The 20,360-nt window shown below is 52.6% G+C and overlaps 5 protein-coding genes across 5 annotated transcripts; 2 read left to right on the forward strand and 3 right to left on the reverse strand.

Annotated features, from left to right (window-relative positions):
* Positions 1-110: 110 nt before the first annotated feature.
* Positions 111-6,066, reverse strand: NECHADRAFT_38283 (uncharacterized protein; the record flags this gene model as incomplete). Its single annotated transcript, XM_003052038.1, has 4 exons — positions 111-2,663; positions 2,712-3,172; positions 3,228-3,439; positions 3,554-6,066. 4 exons carry the CDS (start codon positions 6,064-6,066, stop codon positions 111-113), a joined length of 5,739 nt encoding a protein of 1,912 aa, XP_003052084.1.
* A 469-nt stretch (positions 6,067-6,535) lies between these two features.
* NECHADRAFT_92621 (uncharacterized protein) lies at positions 6,536-10,829 on the forward strand (the record flags this gene model as incomplete). The annotated part of the gene is made up of 5 exons (XM_003051595.1): positions 6,536-7,069; positions 7,116-7,142; positions 7,192-8,177; positions 8,226-9,975; positions 10,026-10,829. The coding sequence occupies 5 exons, from the start codon at positions 6,536-6,538 to the stop codon at positions 10,827-10,829; spliced, it is 4,101 nt and encodes a 1,366-aa protein (XP_003051641.1).
* A 355-nt stretch (positions 10,830-11,184) lies between these two features.
* Positions 11,185-12,127, reverse strand: NECHADRAFT_78913 (uncharacterized protein; the record flags this gene model as incomplete). The annotated part of the gene is made up of 3 exons (XM_003052039.1): positions 11,185-11,855; positions 11,908-11,967; positions 12,019-12,127. The coding sequence occupies 3 exons, from the start codon at positions 12,125-12,127 to the stop codon at positions 11,185-11,187; spliced, it is 840 nt and encodes a 279-aa protein (XP_003052085.1).
* A 2,619-nt stretch (positions 12,128-14,746) lies between these two features.
* On the reverse strand, positions 14,747-16,335 carry NECHADRAFT_78914 (uncharacterized protein; the record flags this gene model as incomplete). Its single annotated transcript, XM_003052040.1, has 2 exons — positions 14,747-15,066; positions 15,198-16,335. The coding sequence occupies 2 exons, from the start codon at positions 16,333-16,335 to the stop codon at positions 14,747-14,749; spliced, it is 1,458 nt and encodes a 485-aa protein (XP_003052086.1).
* A 1,303-nt stretch (positions 16,336-17,638) lies between these two features.
* NECHADRAFT_39102 (uncharacterized protein) lies at positions 17,639-19,492 on the forward strand (the record flags this gene model as incomplete). The annotated part of the gene is made up of 1 exon (XM_003051596.1): positions 17,639-19,492. One exon carries the CDS (start codon positions 17,639-17,641, stop codon positions 19,490-19,492), a length of 1,854 nt encoding a protein of 617 aa, XP_003051642.1.
* Positions 19,493-20,360: the final 868 nt, after the last annotated feature.

Genomic DNA, 20,360 nt, shown 5'->3' on the forward strand with positions numbered 1-20,360 from the left:
ATAACGACATGTGCTACTTTTCAACTCGACAAACACTGCTCTACAAAGTTCACATATGACTAGACACCGTCATGATCATAATCGTTTACAAGATGATAAGCTTGATGCCCTCACTGCTCACTCTCTCGACTGGCAAGCCATACCATCCCCTTGAGATTCTCAACAACACTATCCCGCATCCACCAGACAGCTTCATCTTCAGAAGTTGCCTCCTGCTCCTCCTGTTCTTCCTCGACATCACCGCGAGCCCGCGATTCTGTAATGGTCTCTTGGCTGTCAAACAGGCTAGGATGCCGCAGCTTGTCACGGACGCCTGCCCATTCAAAGAGCAACCTCGCACCCTCGAGTCGCTCGCGGTCTGTACCTTCACTGATGCCCTTCTCCATCTCGAGCCTCGCGTCGATGGCACTGCCCACCTGCGGAGTCTCGTCTCCTCGCTCAAGAACCACGGTTCGTTCAGCGTGGCTAATGCCTCTAAGCCCGTCGAGCCCAAAGACCCATTCCAGAGGATCTTTTCCTTTCTCATCCTTACCCAGTGCCCTGAGCGTCGAAGCAAAGGCGCCCTCGCGTGGTGGACGTCTACGGAGATACAGACTCTGCGTGTCTTTGAAAGCATCCCTGACCTCCTCGTTGGAAAAGTCGAGTTCCACGTTCCAGAACTGGGGACCACAAGCGGTTGACAGGCTGGCAATCTGATCGATTGGTGGAAGGATACAAGGTGCCGTGCGACTAAGGATAGGCTCTGTTGACGTGTTGCTCTGCATCTTGATTTGGATAGGGACGGAAACTGGCTGTCCAGTAAGAACGTCCTTGGTAACGAGGCATCGTTGTTCCGTAGCAAGAACCCAGAAGTGACGGAGGGCCTGAAGATGGGAGCGGTTGTCCATAACACTGGTAGGGAAGATGGGGTAGAATGAAACCAATAAAGCGGCGATGGCCTGATTACTCGTTCCAAAAGTTACCGTTCCGCATCCCAGGAATAGGGCTCCGATGGCAAGATGAGCAGCGAGATGTGATCCATAGGGGGTATCCGGATCATCACGACCGTGTAACGAGCGAAGGCGACGAAGAACCGGAATGTCACCTGTACCAGCCATGACGATGGAAGCAGAAAGAGCCAAAACATCTTGACACATCCGTGCGTTTGACCGAGTCAGCTCTTCATCGTACGGCGGAACGCCCTCGGGATGCATATTCGCCGAGGACGGGATCCGTGTGATTCGGATGAACTGGTCCAGATAGTATAGTAACAGATCCCGAACCTTTGGAGAAGCGCTACCAGAGAAGCGTAGAGCGATAGAGAAGCAGAGCCCAGCTACTATGCTGTGGAACGCTAGGTCAGTCGACCGCAGCTTTGTGGTGGATTGAAGCTTGTAGCGATGGCGATAGGGGCCTGGGAGGTTCTTATGTATCCAGGCGAAAGTCGGCTCAATCTTGGACCACAATATCAGGTTCTTGGCAACCGTCCGCAGGAGAAGAATATCAGGGCGGATGTAATCGAACTGCAGGATCGAGTCTGGGACATCGATCTTTCGAGCCACGATCTGGTCCTCGGATTTCATGTAGATGAGAGCAAGGGCCATAACAGCTCCAGCCGCCGCGCGGTCTAGAATGTGCACGATTTCAACATTCTTGGTTGCCGTGGCGTGGGAAATCAGCTTCTCCGTGACCCTCATATCGTGCAAGCCCTTGAGGTCGTTACCCTTGCCAAGGTTGATGAAGCCGAGGGCAAATCCAGCTGCGAGCCGATAACACTCGCTCCGCAGAGGCTCCTCCTCGTCTTCTTGGTCGATATGCTCAATCTCGGAGAGCATGATTTCACTCATCCGGCGGTGCTGACTGTTGGCGTACAGCAGCCCGATGCCCATTATGCCCGAGGTCTGCGTCAGCGGTGACAGGTTTAGCTCTGCCGCTCCCCTTGGGAGCATCCTCGTAGCATGAACAGATAATAGACGAGTGATGAGTGAGTCCATTGTTCCCATGTATGAAGCAGCCAGGCCAAGTAGAAGTCCGATCGAAGTCATGGTATGTTTGGGCGTGAGATACTTGAACGCAACCCATTTTGCGACATCCTTCAGATGACCGTTGAGGCCAAGGGCAAGCAAGAAGCCAGCGTGTCGGTTGTTCAGCTCTTGGCCAGGTTTGTTGTATAGAATCCAGGATGTGTCAATGCCATGAGCCTTAGGAGAGATAGCAAGACCGGCAGCAGCACCCTGGTGAAAGAAGCTCCAGCACACCTTTTCCTCCGAAAACTGCGACTTGTCAACGCCAACCGTCGTGTTTGTCGGCTTGACGATGCAGTTTAGGTTGAACCCTCCAATGTGGAACTTCTGCGTGATCAGCGGGAAACGCAGACCGTAATACAGTAGCGCTCGACCAGCTGGAATGGCCAGTGTTCCTGTAGCGATCCTTGTTACAAGCTCCTTTTGCTTCTCAAGATATTCGCTTTCTGGCCACTCGGGATCATGATCGAGTCTGACCAATCTTGCCTTGTTTGTAGAAAGCAGGGCCTGTGCCTCGTTCAGGCGTCGATCTTCTTTGAAGAGGGAACGGATCACAGCCTGTCGCTCAGTTCCCTCGCCTTCATCATAGCCAAGTGTGTTGGCGTCTTCCACACTTTGGCATAGCAGCCTGTAATCCCAAGTTGCAATATGTGTGGGTGTCTAGGGCCGCATTAGTAAACGAGCACTCCAGCAACAGTAGAGTCTTACCAGAATCTTCGAAACGCTAGGTTTAGGGCGTTTTCCTGGTGTCAAGATGAGGCTGATGTCCTTGCGATCGACCAATTCAAGGAGGTCCTTGGACCAAGAAGTGGGAGGGTGAGGCTGGCACAAGGAAATGGCATCGCGGAGAGGAATTAGAACAGCCTCTGGCAGTGAATCGAGGACCAGGGGTGTGATGCCAGCATCTCGCATAGCCTCCACCATTTGGACGGCAGTTGTACTCGGCTTGAGGAACCCGAAGAATTGCTTGAACATAAGTGTCCGGGGCACAGTGGCCTCCCATCGCTTGTCCTGGAGCTTCTCTGCCTCAGACAGCCTTGTGCCAGTGTAGTACACATCTGCTGGCGTGATGTAAGGAATTCTACGATCTCCAGTGAGACGTGATTGAATCCAGTCAATGACATCTGGCCGTACAGGAGGTTGAGGAATTCCAGGTCGAAGATTCAGGTCTGTGAAGCGGTTAGCTATATCATCCATCTTGCAAAGCCAGGCCAATTCACATACCAGAGTCATGACGTGGGTCAATGTCTTCTTGTATACCCAACTCATAGATGGAAGAAAAGGCCTGCCATTTGAGCCACCTGGCAATTTGACACATGACAACTCGAAGGTCAGCACGGCCTGGAGAACTGAGCTCCGGCGTCATAATGTCCAGCTTTTCCTCCTCAAGAAGAAGATGAAGGCCCATAAACACATCCACAGCAATCTTTCGTCGACTCTCCATACTCTTGTTCAGGGATGTGGGCATATATCCCGCGGGGCCAAAGGCTGCCTCGCCGAGTCCGGAGACTATGTACTCCTTCGCAAAGACAATGTGCTTCGATATGAACTTAGTCGATGGGCCGTCATCTCCCTGTGACGACACTGATCCATCGGCATCTTCATCCAACCCCCATTCCCAACCCCTATTCATCATCCAAGTCGGACAGCCGAGTGAATGGGAGGTCTCGCCAGCTTCCAAGGCCTTCCAGTCCTCTGATTCCCTTATCGAACTAAAGGAGCTAGAAGGATGCCTTCTTCTACGTAGGGGAAGTCGAGTTGTAGGGAACGGTTTGGTGTCTGTGCGACCCAAGCTCAGAAATAGGGACAGAAGCAAGATCACCATGGCAGACCACTCGAGATCCAAGGGCGGTTCTTGTTGGCTCCCAATCCACTGCATGGAATGAAGCCATCCTGCGTATATGTACTCGCCGAGGGCATGGGGGAGGATGCTTCGGCAAACATCCAAGACCTTGCGGACGTGAGGAGATCGTGGTTCAAGTTGAATCCGGAGTTGATGAAGTCGGCCTTCGGTGTCGACGACATCAACGACACCCCCTCGTCTCGGGTGACGAACGCCAATAATGCTACCATTTGAGAAATCAATCATCTCGGACTTGCGCTGCATGACGTCGCGGTCTATCGCTCTGCCACGATATTGTAAGCTTTTGGTGCTGTCCACAAAGAGAAGCGATAGCGAGATCTTGGTAAGGACACTCCATGGTGCTTGCGTGCTAAGCTCGTGTCGGCCATCCATCGATTCGGAGAGGATGAGAATGGCGGAATGATCCCCATCCACTAGCTTGCAGGAGTCAACGACATTTTGAGCTTGTCGTCGGTCAATGACGGTAGCGATCACAGTAGCACCTTCGGATGGTTCTTTGCCTCCCGCCTTGGTGGTGCCTTGATCAAATCCGCGCTGGATGCCCAGCTCGAGAGTGAGCAGCTGAAGACGCTTCTCGGCGGCGTCTTGAATACCAATAAGAAGCTGACTCTGATCGTGCCCATCGATAGCAAACGGCGGCGCCACCAGAATGAAGACCTTGGTTTGATTGCGTGCTGGTTGGTCTGATGCTGAATACCGGACGTTGGAGTTGTTGATGGGTACCCCGTGAAGCTTGGTGAACATGATTTCGTGTTGTAGGCCGTCAAAGTCATGATCGTCCAGTCCCATGTTGTGGAATCCCTCGTCAAGGCCCTCGTAGAATGGTGCAGCCAGCAGACTGCTCAAACTAGGATGGATCTGATTACTGTAGTTGGCGCTGAGGCGGACATGACTCCCCTGAGACTCGTGTCTTCTGGCTCCGGCATGACCAGGAAGTAGCGGTTGATCTGGTAGAACTGCTCTCTCATGAGACGCTGACAGATCAGCTCTCGCCAGCATGGAGCTAACTCTACGAGAACTCCTACGCGCGACACCACTGCCTTCTTTGTCTTGTTGTTCCAGTGATGAGACGAGATCCATGGGCTTTTCTAGCCTCTCACTCTTTCTTTGTCGCTTGCCTGGGAGCGGAACTCCAAAACTCTCTCGAAGGTTGGGCTGAACGGGTGTCCCAGGGGCACTGGCAAAGGCGGTCGGCATGGAGCTGCGACGTCGCGCGGCTTTTGACTTGGGGTTCTTTTGGCGCGCAAGGAACGGATCCTCATGTTGTAGATACGTTAGTCGCCAGACAGTGTACTCGCTTGTCTCGCGGTTGATGGTCACCGCAATGATCAACGGTTGGCGTAGATCTTGGGTTAAAGCGCCAGGGATCTTGATTTCCTCCACATGAAGGACTTCTTCAGCCGCATCAAGGAATGCCAGCTTTTTGGAGACCGTTTGCCGCATACTTTTGGCATTTTGAGGATCTTGATTAGTGACAACCAAGCCGAGCTCAAGTAAAGGGTCGGTCAAGGACACGAGGCGCGGCCAGCGCGACTCTGGCTGTTCCAATGGGGCCTCCCACAGGTTGTCCAAGGTCGATCCCAGTTGTAATGGGAGCGGTTTGGGCTTCCCCAGGCCTTCAACAGAAAAGGCAGTCTGTTGAGAGCTGTTGAATGCGGTCAACTGCGAAGAGACAAATGAGTTTGGTGGAACCCGAGGGAACTTGAGAGAGATGGGTGCAACACTCTCGGCCTTTTGCTTTCGTTGAATGATGACTCCAACAGGGCCTGCAAAGGCTGATTCGACTTCGAAGGGCATATGAACGACATGACTGGTTCCGGACAAGAAATAGATGTGCGCCTGAGTCTTGAGGAAAACAACCAAAGCCTTCGACAAAGCTGGCCGCTTATCCGATTGGACTTCTGCATCGCTGTTCGCTTTGTCGTCTTCGGAGGTCGGGAAGTATGCTAGAAGTGCTTGTATAATGGGTTCCTTCTCCAGGTCGAATTTGAAGGTCTTCTGAAATATTCCACCTCGACACCAGATGACACAGCGTTCCGTCGTGAGCAGCTCATCTTCATAGTCGCCATTGTCTCGGTCTTCGGTCAAGATATCCCATGTGTACGACGTCGCTGGCGGGCTTGGGGGTAGCAATTGCTCGTCGACGGCATGTCGAAGCCCTGAGGGCTGGTGCAGCCCCAGGGACTTCACCGTTGCCATGTTCTGTTGGGCGCCATAGGCCGCTCAGTGCTGTAGTTTTCGTTGGATCGGTCGCCTAGGATTTCGCTTGCCTCTCCTAGATTAGGCTTCGGCTTGTCGTTCCAAAGAGAAAGAACTGAAGCTATTCTCTGCACGTCGACGCGGTGTTGATTGTCACTGTGCCCCGCGGAAACTGCCACTGTACTACCTTAGGTGCTGAAATCGTGGGATGGTGGGGCGCGATTGCCCTTGCCTTTCTGGGCTTTGGGCGCGTCGGGAAGCTGTAGCTGCCTGCACTTGCACTCGTGACGTAGCTGCAAGGTACAAGGTACTTGCCTAACTTCGAGAGCAACCCGACCCTCCAGTCTGAGAGCTTGTTATAGCTTGGACGCCCGGCACTTGTACTAATCTCAAACAACTTCCGCCTCACAACCTCGCTCTCCTTTCGAGCTTTGTCATTTCCCAGAATGACATCAATGCAAATCGCGCAATGACGGACCAGTCGCCGCAACCGAGCCACGAGCAGGAGCACGATCCTGAGGCCCAACAATCCAAGCATGACCCGGCGCGCGATGAAGCTCAGACTCCCCCAGTAGCGAAGTCGATAGCTCCCGACGACAACGCGAACGAGACCAACACCTCAGAAGATAAGGAGCAAGACTCCACGGTGGAGATGAAGGAAGATGACGCGAAGGATATCGAGACTGGGGAAGCCGGGCAACTGTCTGAGGATCCCAAACATGGGGGACTAAGCAAGGGTAGTCAAGAAGAGGAGGACAACGAACAGGAAGAGGAAGATGAGGAAGAAGACCAAGACCAAGACCAAGACCAAGACGAGGAGGACGAAGACGATGAGGAAGACGACGAAGATGAGGACGAGGATGAAGACGACGACGACGACGACGACGACGACGACGAGGATGATGAGCCCAGGCTCAAGTACGCGCGGTTGACCCAACATCTTGGCGGAGTATATAAAAATGGAGATGCGACGAGCGCGTTTCTCGTCGCTGGGGACAAGATGGTAGGTCCTTGACTTTGAGGCAAGATGACATGCTAACTTTACACAGATCGTTGGAACGCATAATGGCAACATTGTGAGTCGAGGCTACGCATACCACATGCCTACTACTAACCGTCGCCCAGCACGTCGTTCAACTCCCCATTTTCCAGTCATTAAGGGTCTACCACGCCCATTCGGCATCTGTGACTTCTATTTCCATATCTCCATATCCACCGCCATTGCCAACTGAAAAGCCGGAAGGGACACCACGACATGCGGCACCCAGCAACGCCAGCGTCTCCAGCCGTCAAACAGAGTCATCTCCGGCGGCGGCATCCAGAAGGCCCCGTGAAGCACCTCAAATCCCAAAGATTCCCTCGAATGACATCTTTGTCGCCACGTCTTCCATGGACGGCAACGTGTGCGTGCAGTCCCTTATCGACATGAGAGATGTCCAACTGCGGAATTTCGCCCGGCCAGTTCAAGCGGTAGCTTTATCGCCAGAGTTCAGAACAGACCGAACATATCTCTCAGGAGGACTGGCTGGCCAACTCATTCTTACTGTGGGTGGTGGCCCAGGTCGAAGTACCTCAACTACGACGGGGACTGCTGCAGCCACGGCCTCTGGGTGGTTGGGCAGCATGGGTATTGGCAGCAACACTGGCAAGGATACCATTTTGCACTCTGGTGAAGGAACAATCAGTACAATCAAATGGTCCTTGTCGGGTAAATACGTGGTCTGGTTAAACGAACACGGTATCAAGATCATGCGCTCAAAGCTCCATCTCGAGAGTGCAGACACAGAGGACGCTTGGAAACGGATAGGACACATCGACCGACCACAGACAGATGAATGGGAGACCATGGCCAGTGTATGGAAAGGCCGAGTCGAATGGATCGATGAACAATCCGTTGAACTGGACGAGTCTGATCAGGGCTCCCTGGACAAGGCCTTGTCGCCAGCTGCCGAAAAGCTTAAAGAACAAGCTGTTTTGGGCAAGAGAAGCATCGAGCGATTGCTCGTAGGCTGGGGTGGAACAATATGGATTATTCACGTCCATCCTGGTGGTGTTGGCGTTGGACGGCACGCTGGTGAGAAGAGTCTGGGACGGGCAGAGATTGTTAAGATGTGAGTTCTGGTCAGCATTTGACTACCATAAAACTAACTGGTGAACAGACTTCGCATGGATTGCATCATTTCCGGAATTTCTTTATATACCCAAAACCTGTTGCTGGTTCTTGCGTACTGTTTACCAGATGACGACGAAGATGAAGACGAAGAGGCCGGCTCAGCATCGCCAGCCAGAAAGCACAAGTCAACCCTCTCAACGGGAAGCGAGCCTGCAGGTGGCATTCGTCATCGGCAAAATAATCAGCCTCCTGAATTGCGTCTGATCAACCTTAATTCCCAGGCCGAAGCTGACAAGGATAGTCTCAGTGTCAGTCGCTATGAGAGGCTGTCATCGGGCGACTATCACCTGGGTGTTTTGCCTGCGCGAAACGCAGCATCGGCCATTGCCTCCTCGAGAGGCGCCTTTGAGGCGATAGCGGGACTTGGCTCGGACATGTGGAACGCCGCAATTAATCCCCGAGCACTCTTCAGTTCCGGGGCCAGTATCCGGAGCAGGGAGAGCGGCGAGGACGTAGGTTCCAGTCTCAGGGCGGGAAGCACAACAGGTACTATCCGTCCTGGCTCAAGGGGTGGCGTGTCGTCATCAGTCCACTCAGGACTGGTTAAACCGGGTGTCAAGATATTCATCCACAGTCCGTATGACTGTATCCTTGCTACCAGGCGGGACTTGAGTGATCACCTGGGGTGGCTTCTGGAGCGTCAACAGTACCAACGGGCTTGGGAGCTTCTGGACGAACATCCTGAAATCATGGCTCCAATCACTGAACGGACGAGCGATGCTGTTCCTTCCACACCAACGAGGCAACAAGGCGCCGGCGACGACTTTTACGATGACGAGTCTGCCGTTGACTCGCAGTACAGGGACATGTACTCGTCAGCCGAGCGAGAAAAACGGCGAATCGGGGAAATGTGGATTCAGGAGCTCATCGAGGAAGACGACTGGGTGTCTGCTGGCAAGATCTGTGGCAAGGTGCTAAAGACACCGGACAGATGGGAGAAGTGGGTTTGGACATTTGCTGGCGCCAAAAAGTTCGATGCCATCACGAACTATATACCGACGGAGCCGATGCACCCTCGAATCCCTTCGACTATATACGAAGTCGTGCTTGGTCATTACATTCAGAATGACAAGGTGCGGTTCAGGGAGTTGCTCGACCGCTGGGCACCTGAGTTGTTTGACATCAAGACTATCACAACGGCCTTGGAGAATCAGCTCAAGTACCGGGACGTTCGTGAAGACAGCATCGACGATGGAGAAAAGGGACGAGACTGGCGGATCGTGGTGGAAAGCCTGGCAAGGCTCCACGAGGCCAACGGACGTCAACGGGAGGCACTAAAGTGCTACATCAAACTTCATGACGCTGATTCGGCATTCCGTCTGATTAGAGAAAATCACCTTGCAGAGGCAGTCGCGGACGACATTCCCAGCTTCATGGGACTCCGAGTTCCATCAGGTAAACTGGACCAGATGACAGCCGAGGAGCTTGAAGAAGCCACATCCGAAGCAGTCACCTTGCTAGTCGACGAGGCTCAGCATGGTCTCCTGCGCCCAGACATTGTAGTGGAACAACTACTCTCCCAGAACCTCAACCTATACATATACTTCTACTTCCGAGGCCTATGGAGAGGTGAGGGAATCAAGGAGCACACAGGGGAGAATGTTGACAGACTGGTCATGGACAGTCAATCCTTGGTGGACAACTTTGCTGACTTGGCGGTCCATCTTTTTGCGACATTTGACCGCGATTTACTGATGCAGTACCTCAAAACCTCTGTCTCATACACATTTGAAAAGGTGAGTTGAACTTGGGGAGAAGATGCTGTGCTCAAGCTAACCTGGCGTAGGCTGTCCATGAATGCGAGACTTTCTCATACTATGATGAACTGGTGTTTCTCTACTCCAAGACCGGGCAGATGAAGCGTGCCTTGTACCTCATCATTGACCGACTCAAGAACGTGCACAAGGCAATCGAGTTTGCCAAGGAACAAGACGACCCTGACCTTTGGGAAGACCTTCTCAAGTATAGTATGGACAAGCCCAGCTTTATCCGTGGCCTTTTGGAGCAGGTTGGTACAGCAATCAACCCTATTACCGTGGTACGACGGATTCCGGAGGGACTGGAGATTGAAGGGCTCAGGGAGGGCCTTACACATATGATGAAGGAACACGAGATACAATACAGCATCAGCTCGGGCGTTGCGCGTGTCCTTCGAAGCGAGGTGGCTGCGGCACAGAACGACCTCCGGGCTGGACAGCGCAAGGGCATCAAGTTCGAGGTGATGGTCCAGGAAAGCGATCACGTCGATATCGAGGTTAAGGATGTTCCTACGGACCCGGACAACCCTGAGGAGACCAAAGCCCATCCTTCAACGGACCATGACCACCGGGTGCCGAAGCCGGGGCACTGTGCGAGATGCCACGAGCCATTTACAGAGTATGAGATGGAGACATTGGTTGGATATGCGTGTGGGCATGTGTTCCACGTGAGCCATCTCTTGGAGATGCTACACGGAGGAAAGGTAGATATCGATCTAGGAAACGGCGCTGAAGAGGGGAGTCGATATTCAGTTGGTATGAAGGTGATGAAGGCGAGGCTGTTGAAGGACAAGGTGCGAGGAGGCTGCCCTGTTTGTCATGTCAAAGCGTAAGGATACCAGATGTTTTGGTTCTAGGCATTAATAGACCAAGGGCGTATGGAGTGGCGCTTGATTCATATGTTGATACTCATGATCACGATCTCAACAGGCACATTCACAACAGAGGACGATTGAATAAACCCCGACTCAGTTCAGAGAGTACCTAGGTACAAGACGTATTATGTCCCTCCTTTCCTTTTGACCAAAAACAAACACAAGTGCCATCCTTTCCACCAGGTTATAGAAACCAACCACAGACAGATCCCCTGTGAAGCCATCCAACTAGCACCGTCTACATTGTCAAACGTCGAGTAAGCAACCGAAGATGGCGTATATGGAGGCGTGGAGCGGATCAAGGTGTTGTTCCTTAGAAGGCGGCGGCAACAAGCATGGCAACGACGCCGAGAACCACGGCGCGGACAGCAGGGACCATGACGACAGCGCCAGAGGCGGTCACGGTAGGAGTGCCGGTGGGAGTGTTGTCACCATCCTCACCAGTAGCCGAAGGGCCGTCGCTGCTCACAGGGAGAGTGACAGTCGGGAAGTCAGTGTCGGTGACCGAGTCGGAGCCAGAGGCAGACCCGGAAGCGCTGCCCTCAGCGGTGACGGAGGGTCCGTCGTAGTCCGTGGTGAGAGCGGTAGGGTTCTCGGGCTCACCGTCGGTGCTAATGACGGATGGGATAGGAATGGGCTCTCCAGGAGCGCCAGAGGGCACGGTAGGGACAGGCTCGCCGGCGGAAGGGCTGGGAGCAGGAACACCAGGCTGGCTAGGAACACTCTCAGGAGGAGGGAGAGCGGAGTAGTCAGGCTTGGAGCCAGTAGGGACGCTGGCGTGAGGACCAGTCTCGCTGACCTCAGGGTAACCCTCACCAGGAGAAGTCTCACCCATGCCGTTGACGGTGGTAGGCTCGCCCTCGGCGGGAACAGAGAAATCGTCGGTGGCAATGGGGGGAGGGATCTGGCTGTCGGTGGACAGAACGAGGGAGCACTCAGTCTGTTGAACAATAGTGCAGACGCTCAGAGAGTAGACGACATTGCCTAGGAAGTCGTCAGAAGGAAGCAGTCAATAGTGGAAGGGAGTGTCACGTACCGTCAGCGGTGGCGACGCCATGCTGCTGGGTAACAGGCTGGTAAGTGGTGGTCTGGGCGGCTGGATACAGGTCAGTGAGAGATGAGGAGCTTCTTTAGGATGATAACATACACAGAGCAGCCTCGGGAAGCTCAGGAAGCTCATCGGCGACAGCACCGGTGGAGAAAGCACTGAAGACAGCCAGGGCGCTGGCGAGGGCCTTGATCGTGAAGACAGCCATCGTGACGGTGGGAAGAATATGCTTGCGAAGTGGATTAGCAGGTGATCCGTTGCGACGACGAGCAGCTTTCGTAAGGAGGGAGAAGGGAAAGGAAGGTAATGAGGAGCTGTCAAGGTGATGTTGATCTACTGGAGAGGCGTGGTGGAGGATGAATGGAGAGCCAAGTGACGGGCGGCGGTCGGGCACATTCACGAGTCCAAGCCGATAGCACGAGAAGAAAAAAGAGATGCCGCACTCACAAATGATATCCTTGAAGATGTTGAGATTCCAAGACGGGTCGAAAGATATTCGAGTGTCGATGTTGGAAAGCGGTGATGCGCACGGGAATGTTGATGTTTCGATGCGCGAAGTGAAGGGTGAAGAAGAAAAGAGAAAAGGAAACAGAACCAGGCAGAAGACCTTTTTGATAACGGCTGCAAGGCAGGTAAACAATGGGAAGGCGAAAGGCGCGCGCGGGACCTGCAGTGCCTTGTCGGTTGCTGCCAGCTGCTCGACAGTTCCAACCCAGATTTTTTGTTACTTGGGGCAACGACTGGGTGATATTCTAAAGAGAAAAAAAGGTATGATTGAATGAATAAGGGGCTGAATTGAGAGAGTTTCTGCCTGGGAAACCGGGTTCTACTTGGTGTTACTGTATTGTATTGTTGCACCGGATGCCGTGTTGAGGCATCTTTTTTCATGTTTGCCCCCTGAATCGAGGGGGCGAAGACATTCTGCAGGATTGAGCTGTAGAGCTAGCATTGCAGAGACATTATTTTTGGTTCTTTCTCTCCTCCAAGCATGATGGAATGTTCATTCTCGTTCGTGTTGGCTGTGCTCTTGACGCAGGTAATATCCAGGGGCTATGCAGGCAGAGACAAGGTGTTTGCTCGAGGATCAAGAGTTTCACAACAATACAAAAAAACAACGTACCTTTGAGTAATTGGAGTGAAGAGTAAACCGCCAAACAATGGAAAGGGTAGCGTAATGTCGGTATTCAATGTAAAGTCAACCGCCGAAAAGAGAACGAGTCCAAGATGTTGTCGTCGAGTCAACAAGAACTTTTTTTCCAAGTTAGGAGGATGCCAACCTTTTTCTTTTCCCATTTCAAACTGCAATCTCCCTCTCTTGTGCACAACACACAAGCTCCGCCATGTCCCATAATCCAAGTCAGCCAGCTATCATGCAAGCGTCCTTGGGTGTGCGATGCTGCGGCGGCCGTGACACGTTACAGCAGCAGCGGCATCTCGCATCTACGTCTCTCACAAAGAAAGTCCTTTGTATGGGATATATTGAGCATGCAAGCTATTCGTAGATCAACTCTGGGCCTCGAATCTCGTTTTCGTTGTCCTGAACAACGTTCTCTGCTGCTGGACGACGATGCTCAACTCAGACTCTCATCTCCCTCGAGATACGTCGTACTCTTGTCTCTCCAACACGTGTCCGGGCAGTGTTCATGTCGCTTGAAAAGGGGTGAGGGAGGATATTGTTGAGTTACTCAGAAGTGTGCACCCGAGGAGGGACAGTCCCGTGGTGAGGCAGCCGGCAATGACCCGCGAGCGGCCTAATCGAGGGTTGTCTAAGCGAGTCGGCGTCTCTGGTAGTAAAACCACATGTCTCAGGGTCCTTTGAGATAAAAGAGTCTAGATGGGGGCCCTTGATCATGTCGTGGCCCGGCCTGTAGATGTCGAGATGTTGAGCCGTGGCGGTTAGAAGAAGATTCAGCTGGTTCCCTGGTTTAATCAAATTGTTCACTTACTAAAGTTGTGTTCCTAGTAAGCAAGAGCGTCAATGAGTCTAGACCAGCTGTGGGTGGAGTGGCTGGAGGAGGCAATTACATGACGTTGAATGGGTGTACACATCACCTCACTCCGAAAACAAAGTTAGTAGGCATTTTTTATTTCTCTATGTATATACTGATGGACACAAGCAAGATTAGACATTGCGTAACTATTAAAAAGAAGAAGTGTATAATGTTGAAAAAGAAGCGAATTACTTAACATTTTGGTGCAGGGTAACCACGCAAAAGAAGAAAAATTGTCAAAAAGAAAGGATTGCTGGTGGATTCAAACCACCGATATTGGACGAACAGGGAATCGAACCCTGGACCACTCCCAGATGCAGGCATCTGATGGACGAATTATGCTAAGGGAGTATTATACCACTAAACCATTCGCCCGATTGGATGAAAGGAGCTTCCAAATCGGCCCTCATGTTCCTGGCGTGGATGGTCGAGTTCGTTCTGGACCGAGTTCAACATCGCACTCGTCAACGGGACAACTGGAATGGATAGTTTGGTTAGCTCCTAGATCCGCAGAGACTCTCCGGGCATTGTGATATGCAAACGGCCAGTTCGAAGTGGATAAAAAACCATCCTTTAGTGAAACAAAGACATGACTGTAACTCCGTGAGAACCACTCATCCCTAGCAATACAACTCTGGTTCGAAGACCATCTCCAAAAACATAGCAAGTACATGAAAAGAAAACATAGCCCTGATCTGTTCATAAGACAAAGGGCATGCCCACACGAAAGGTATCAATCCAACTGGACAAAACCAGCCCCCCTCAACCGAAGCTTGGATGGCCAGCAGTTTCAGAAGCTTGCTGCCAAATACCCCCCCTGATATTTCTCTCTGCTATCAGCCCCTTAAATGCCTGGCGTTCCCGGTCGCCATCATGACAACAGCGGCCAGCACAACAAAACACAGTACCACGATCAGCCGACTGGTGAGGTCTGGAAGAGCCACCAGCGACACAGCCAAACAAGCAAAACCTGCCGAGAAGCCGTTTATGAGAGCCCGTAGAGGAACCTCGGGCTGGGGGGCTGCTTCATCGCCCCCCGCCTCGGCGTTGTCATCGGCAGCGCGTGGCGCATCCGCGGGAGGCTCTCGAGCCACACAAACGAGATCGGCAGCACGCAGGAACTCGGTTTCAGGCTGAACGATGAGGTTTCGCTGAGCTAGAAAAGTTCTGTAAGCTCGCTTATCCTCAGCTACCGCTGCTGGCAGCTTCTGGATGGTTCCTAGGGAAGCGAGGAGTTGCGCTGGAAATATTAGACAACACAGCAAGTTGTGGCTTTGGCATTCTTACTGTATGCGTCAAGGACGTGGCCAATATCTCTCATCGTTCGAGTTTTGTCCCGCTTGTAAGGAGAATCTTCCGTCCTTTCCTCTCTCTCAGAGCAAGGCAGATCTCGTCTGCCTTGCTCCCTCCTCCGTGTAACTGTGCTGACTGCATCCAGGTCTATCAACTCATCTTCCAGCTCGACGAGTTGGTCTTGGTAAGACAGGAGAAGACGGTGGTGCAGCCACTCGAATCGCCGATATAAAGGTCGAACGCCAGGCAATACCTGGCCTGTTATTGCTGATGCTATGCGCGCATATCCAGTCAGATCAGCAAAAGGAATATCGATATTCCCTCCAGGACCATTCCGGTTTCCAGCCATCATGTCTTGAGCGTCTGGATACTGTGACTCGTGAAATGAAGAACGGTTGGCAAATGCGGTGCTCAGTGTAGTGGCCTTGGGGTCTAGGTAACCGTAACCAGACGGGTATTGCTGGCTGAGGGGACGTAGCCCAGGCTGCTGTCCAGGGGGTGGTGGATATGGATAGGGGGGATAGGCTGGACCAGAGTAGTTTGGTCCCCAGCCAGGGTTGACAGGAGGCTGAGAGTATGGCGGCTCCGGGGGGTAGGATGCTTCTTGCGAGTATGGTTGTTCTTGGGAGTACGGTTCGTTGGGAGCAGAAATACCGGGCGATGGATACTCTAGCATTGGTGCTTGGGGGCTCCTGGACTTGCTCTTAAAATAACTGAGTTCCTGGCTGGCAGACACGAAACCTCCATCGTGACCGACCGAGTGTGGCTCTGACCCAGAGGAAGACAAAGCACTGAGTCGATGTGCTGCCTTGTTCTTGTGATGTTTGGGTTCCCTTGGTACTCTCTCTCTAGTGTAGCTCTTGCCTGTGGATGTGTCGTCGTTGGGCGTGAGTTGCGTAACGGCGGACCCGGTGGAGGCTGAGTTTGTATTTAGAGCACCAGTGGAAGCATAGTCTATCATGGAAGGCGGGCTGGGAGATGTTGCGTACTGGGCCACGTCCGGGGCGGGTGGCTGAGTAGCATTGAATTCATATCCCTCAGCTGGTGCTTCGCTGAGCTTGCTCCTCTCGATCTGTGGGCTAGCAGATGAGGCCGGCGAGTGTTGACGTCGAGATTCTGGAAAGCCGTCCATGGTGGTTCTGTGTACTGAAACGTGGTCCGGTCCGATGGGGAGACTTTTTTGCACTGTATATCCAAAAGAGGCTTTACCCTGGCTAGTTGTCAATGTATCCTAGCCTATCAGTGATTGCTGTTTGACACAATATGGACGGATATAGTAGCAAGCAACGTCGCCCTGAACATTAAGTCAGTGCCCGCAGAGACACCAAACATTCAAACTCTGCAAAGAAAAGTCATACTTGAGATACTTATCACAAGCACTATGACGATATGTTGAGACTCTGGAGGAGTCACAAAAGCGACTGACGCACCGTGCCACTATGAACTGACTCTGGGCCGGATAGGAAACACGCGAGAAGTAAACGATGGCAGTGTTAATGACCAAGATAAACAAAGAGCGATGCAAAAAATGCCGGGTCTGACTGATGATTCTTGATGCTATCAGTAGAGAGGAAGAGCAAAGCAGATGAGAGGGTTTCAAGACTACTTGAAGCCACGGCATGCATGAGGTGCTAACAAGGGTGACATGGTCCCTGTCACCTGCCGCGTTGCCATGTCCAGACGCTCGAGCCGGAGACTTCGGCTGACCCCTTCGGCTAATGGAGGAAAAAAAGAGACAGCAAATGGTATGAGCTGTACGTGGCGTGGTGGTGGTGAGGCAGATGCAGGCAGGATCATGCATCCAACGACAATAATAGGAGAAGATCATCAAAAAGAAGGGCAAAAAATGAACTCCGGTACAGGGAATCGAACCCTGGGCTCCGCGGTACTTTTCCCTCAGGTTATGAGAGCGCGAAATGTTAGCCACTACACCATACCGGATAGTGATTGATGAGAGTGGTGGTGATTCTGCAGCTCTTGAGCTCGTGGGGTCGAGATCGTGAGGGTAGACTGTCACGTGGTTTCAACGGCCCGGGATGTCCCGCCCAGACACCCAAGCTTAATTAAGCTCCACCAAAGCTGCAGGAAGGAAAGTCTTGAGCTTTGAGGTTGGGATTGAGACATCTTGGTTGTCTTCCTTCTCTTCACTTCCAAGTCAAGAATTTCCTGAGGCCTTTGTGCATTGTGCAATTGCCTTCTGATTGCGGGGTTCAGCTTCTACCTCATTGTATCCCATCACAACTAGGGTTCCGGTGTCGCTCCAACCCAGCTGTCGCAGCGTCGACTCACACTCTACGATTCTCATGCGGCACCGTTCGAATCATACCTTGTGACCTGACCTCACTGACTACAAAGTCAATTGAACTCCTGGACTCCTAACTCCTGCCAAACATCATCAAAAGCTCCCATCCCGGCCAACTTGATCAATCCTCATCATGCCGCGCATACCAACTTCAGTCTTGGGCAAGTATCTGCTCAGCGGCCAAATCTCACGACAAGGCTGTGTCGGTGCGCGACAGATCACGAGGCATTCGGCATTACCTTCAGCAGCCGTTTCTGTCGCAAACTCAGCCAGGCTGTTGCACGTTTCTTCCGAAACCGTCCCACCACCTCCAGCACAGCCCGTGCCTCTGCGCAAACAGCTCAAGGATGAGGCGAAGAAGGCAAAGAAGCAGGGCAAGAAGAAGTCAAAGGGTGACTCACAAACGGTGGATGGATGGGAACTGACTGTGGGCATCGAGATCCACGCCCAGTTGAACACGGCGCGCAAACTATTCTCTCCTGCTGTCACCTCTTTCAACGATGAGCCTAACAGTCATGTGGCCCTTTTCGACCTTTCAATGCCAGGGAGTCAGCCGTTGTTCCAGAAGGAGACTTTGATTCCCGCTCTGCGTGCCGCCCTCGCCCTAAACTGTGACATCCAGAAGCTCAGCCGGTTTGACAGGAAACACTATTTCTGGTGGGATCAGCCGTCCGGATACCAGATCACTCAATACTACGAGCCCTTTGCCAGGAATGGTCATATCACCCTCCTCGCTAGAGACGGGATTTCGCCTCAGGATGGCGAGAGCGTCACTATCGGAATCAAGCAGGTTCAGCTTGAACAGGATACGGCCAAGACCCTTGCACAAGCAGACAAGGTCAACTGGCTGGACTTTAACCGTGTCGGCGTTCCGCTCATTGAGATTATCACAGAGCCGGAGATGCACCATCCTCGAACTGCTGCTGTTCTTGTTCGCAAGATCCAGATGCTGCTCAACACTGTTGACGCTTGTGTCTCAGGCATGGAAACTGGAGGTCTGCGAGCAGATGTCAATGTATCTGTGCGCAGGACAGACGGATCTAACCCCTCTCTCGGCACAAGAACTGAGATCAAGAACCTGAGCACGATCAAGGCGGTCGAAGATGCCATCATTGCTGAGCGGGACCGTCAAATCAGTGAGTTGGAAGCCGGACGGGCTATTCCTAGCGAAACCCGCGGCTGGACTCTCGGTTCCAACGAAACCCGACGACTGCGAGGAAAAGAAGGCGAGGTGGACTACCGCTATATGCCTGACCCTGATATTGCGCCTCTGGTCATCGGAGACGACCTTGTGGACCATTTGCGACGGTCGCTGGCTGTTTCGCCTGATTCAGAGCTGGACACGCTGATCGCGCGGTACGGCCTTACTGCGAAGGATGCGCTATCCTTGATCAACCTGGAGAACGGCTCTCGTGTTCAGTACTTCTACAAGGTCCTTAAATCAGTCGAAGAGAAGCTCGCGGCTGAGTTGACGGAGGAAGAAATGCCAGAATTCAAGAGCTATTCTACTCTTGTTGGCAACTGGATCATTCATGAACTTGGCCGTCTTACGACATTCAAGGCCGGGCCACTTGCAGCAAGAGATCTTTCCTTCACACCCGAAGGTGATTGCTTGCAAGTTCCGGATGCAGATCTTGCCCAGCTTTTGTATCATCTGGTGCGCAAGCAGATTACTGGCAAGGTGGCAAAGGAGCTTCTCTTTGCAATTTACCTCAATGAGATTGAAGGCGGAATCACTCAGGCTATTGAGGATAATGACCTCTGGTTCAAGGAGATCCCCGAGGAGGAATATGAGAAATTGGCAGATGAGGTTATGGAGGGAGAGGACAAGGTCTTGCAGGAGTTTGTCGACTACAAGCAGTTTCCACAGGGCAAGCTCATGTATCTTGTTGGCAAGATGATGCGTCTGGGGCCAACAGAGCGAATCGTCCCAGCAAATGCTGAGAGGGTGATGAGGGCAAAGGTCGAGAAGCTACGGAGTGAGTGATTCGCTACGGCGGAAACGTTACAGTCGTCAATGACACAGCCCTTCTCTCTGTCACATAACCCCCCGCACGCCGATGATCTTGGTGTCACCAAAGTGTCCATTTCAAGCTCACGAAGCGCTCGTTCCTAAAGATAGTTGGACGGCCCGATGATGATGAAGAGGCTTTGCCATGGCATCGCTTGGTATCACCACTCGCGTCTCCTTGCGCGCCCGGGGGACAAAGGAAGCAAACACGGGGGCGCCATCATTTTCAATAAACGTGCCCTCCTCCGGCGTATTCAAGAAACAGAGTCTGACCAGGTCAAGCCGCGATATCCTGGCCGCTGACGTCTTTCCCCCCGAGATTGACAAGCTCATGGCAACTGATTACCCGACGAGCCCCCTATTTGCTGCCTCCAGCAAGGGGAGGCCTGTTCGATGGACGAGCAAGACTGTGACCTCCAGCAATTCGATATATGTGACTGCAGTCCAAGACGATCGAGACTTTGAAGGCAGTTGGCCTGTAGTGACATTGACAACCATGATTACTGTGACCGACCCTTTCTCACAAGAACCGATATTTCCTCTGCCACCTACGAGGTCAACCACACGAACCACGACGATAGCAGCGGAGACAACTCCAAGAAACATGTCTAGTTCAGAACCGACATTATCTGTCGAAACATCTGCCGAAACATCGGTCGAAAGCGATGATGCCGCGCCTCCAGCATCAATGGACGGCAGATCTCATGGTCTTTCTCAAGGACTTATCGCTGCAATCGCTGTCGGCACAGCCCTCGCTGTAACAGTCATGATATTGTTGGCATGGATATGCATCCGGCACAGAAGAAAACAGTGCGATGAAGACAACAGCACCATCTCTCGAAAC

Source organism: Fusarium vanettenii (assembly GCF_000151355.1).
Source record: "Fusarium vanettenii 77-13-4 chromosome 4 genomic scaffold NECHAsca_3_chr4_2_0, whole genome shotgun sequence".
Lineage (NCBI taxonomy): Eukaryota > Fungi > Ascomycota > Sordariomycetes > Hypocreales > Nectriaceae > Fusarium > Fusarium vanettenii.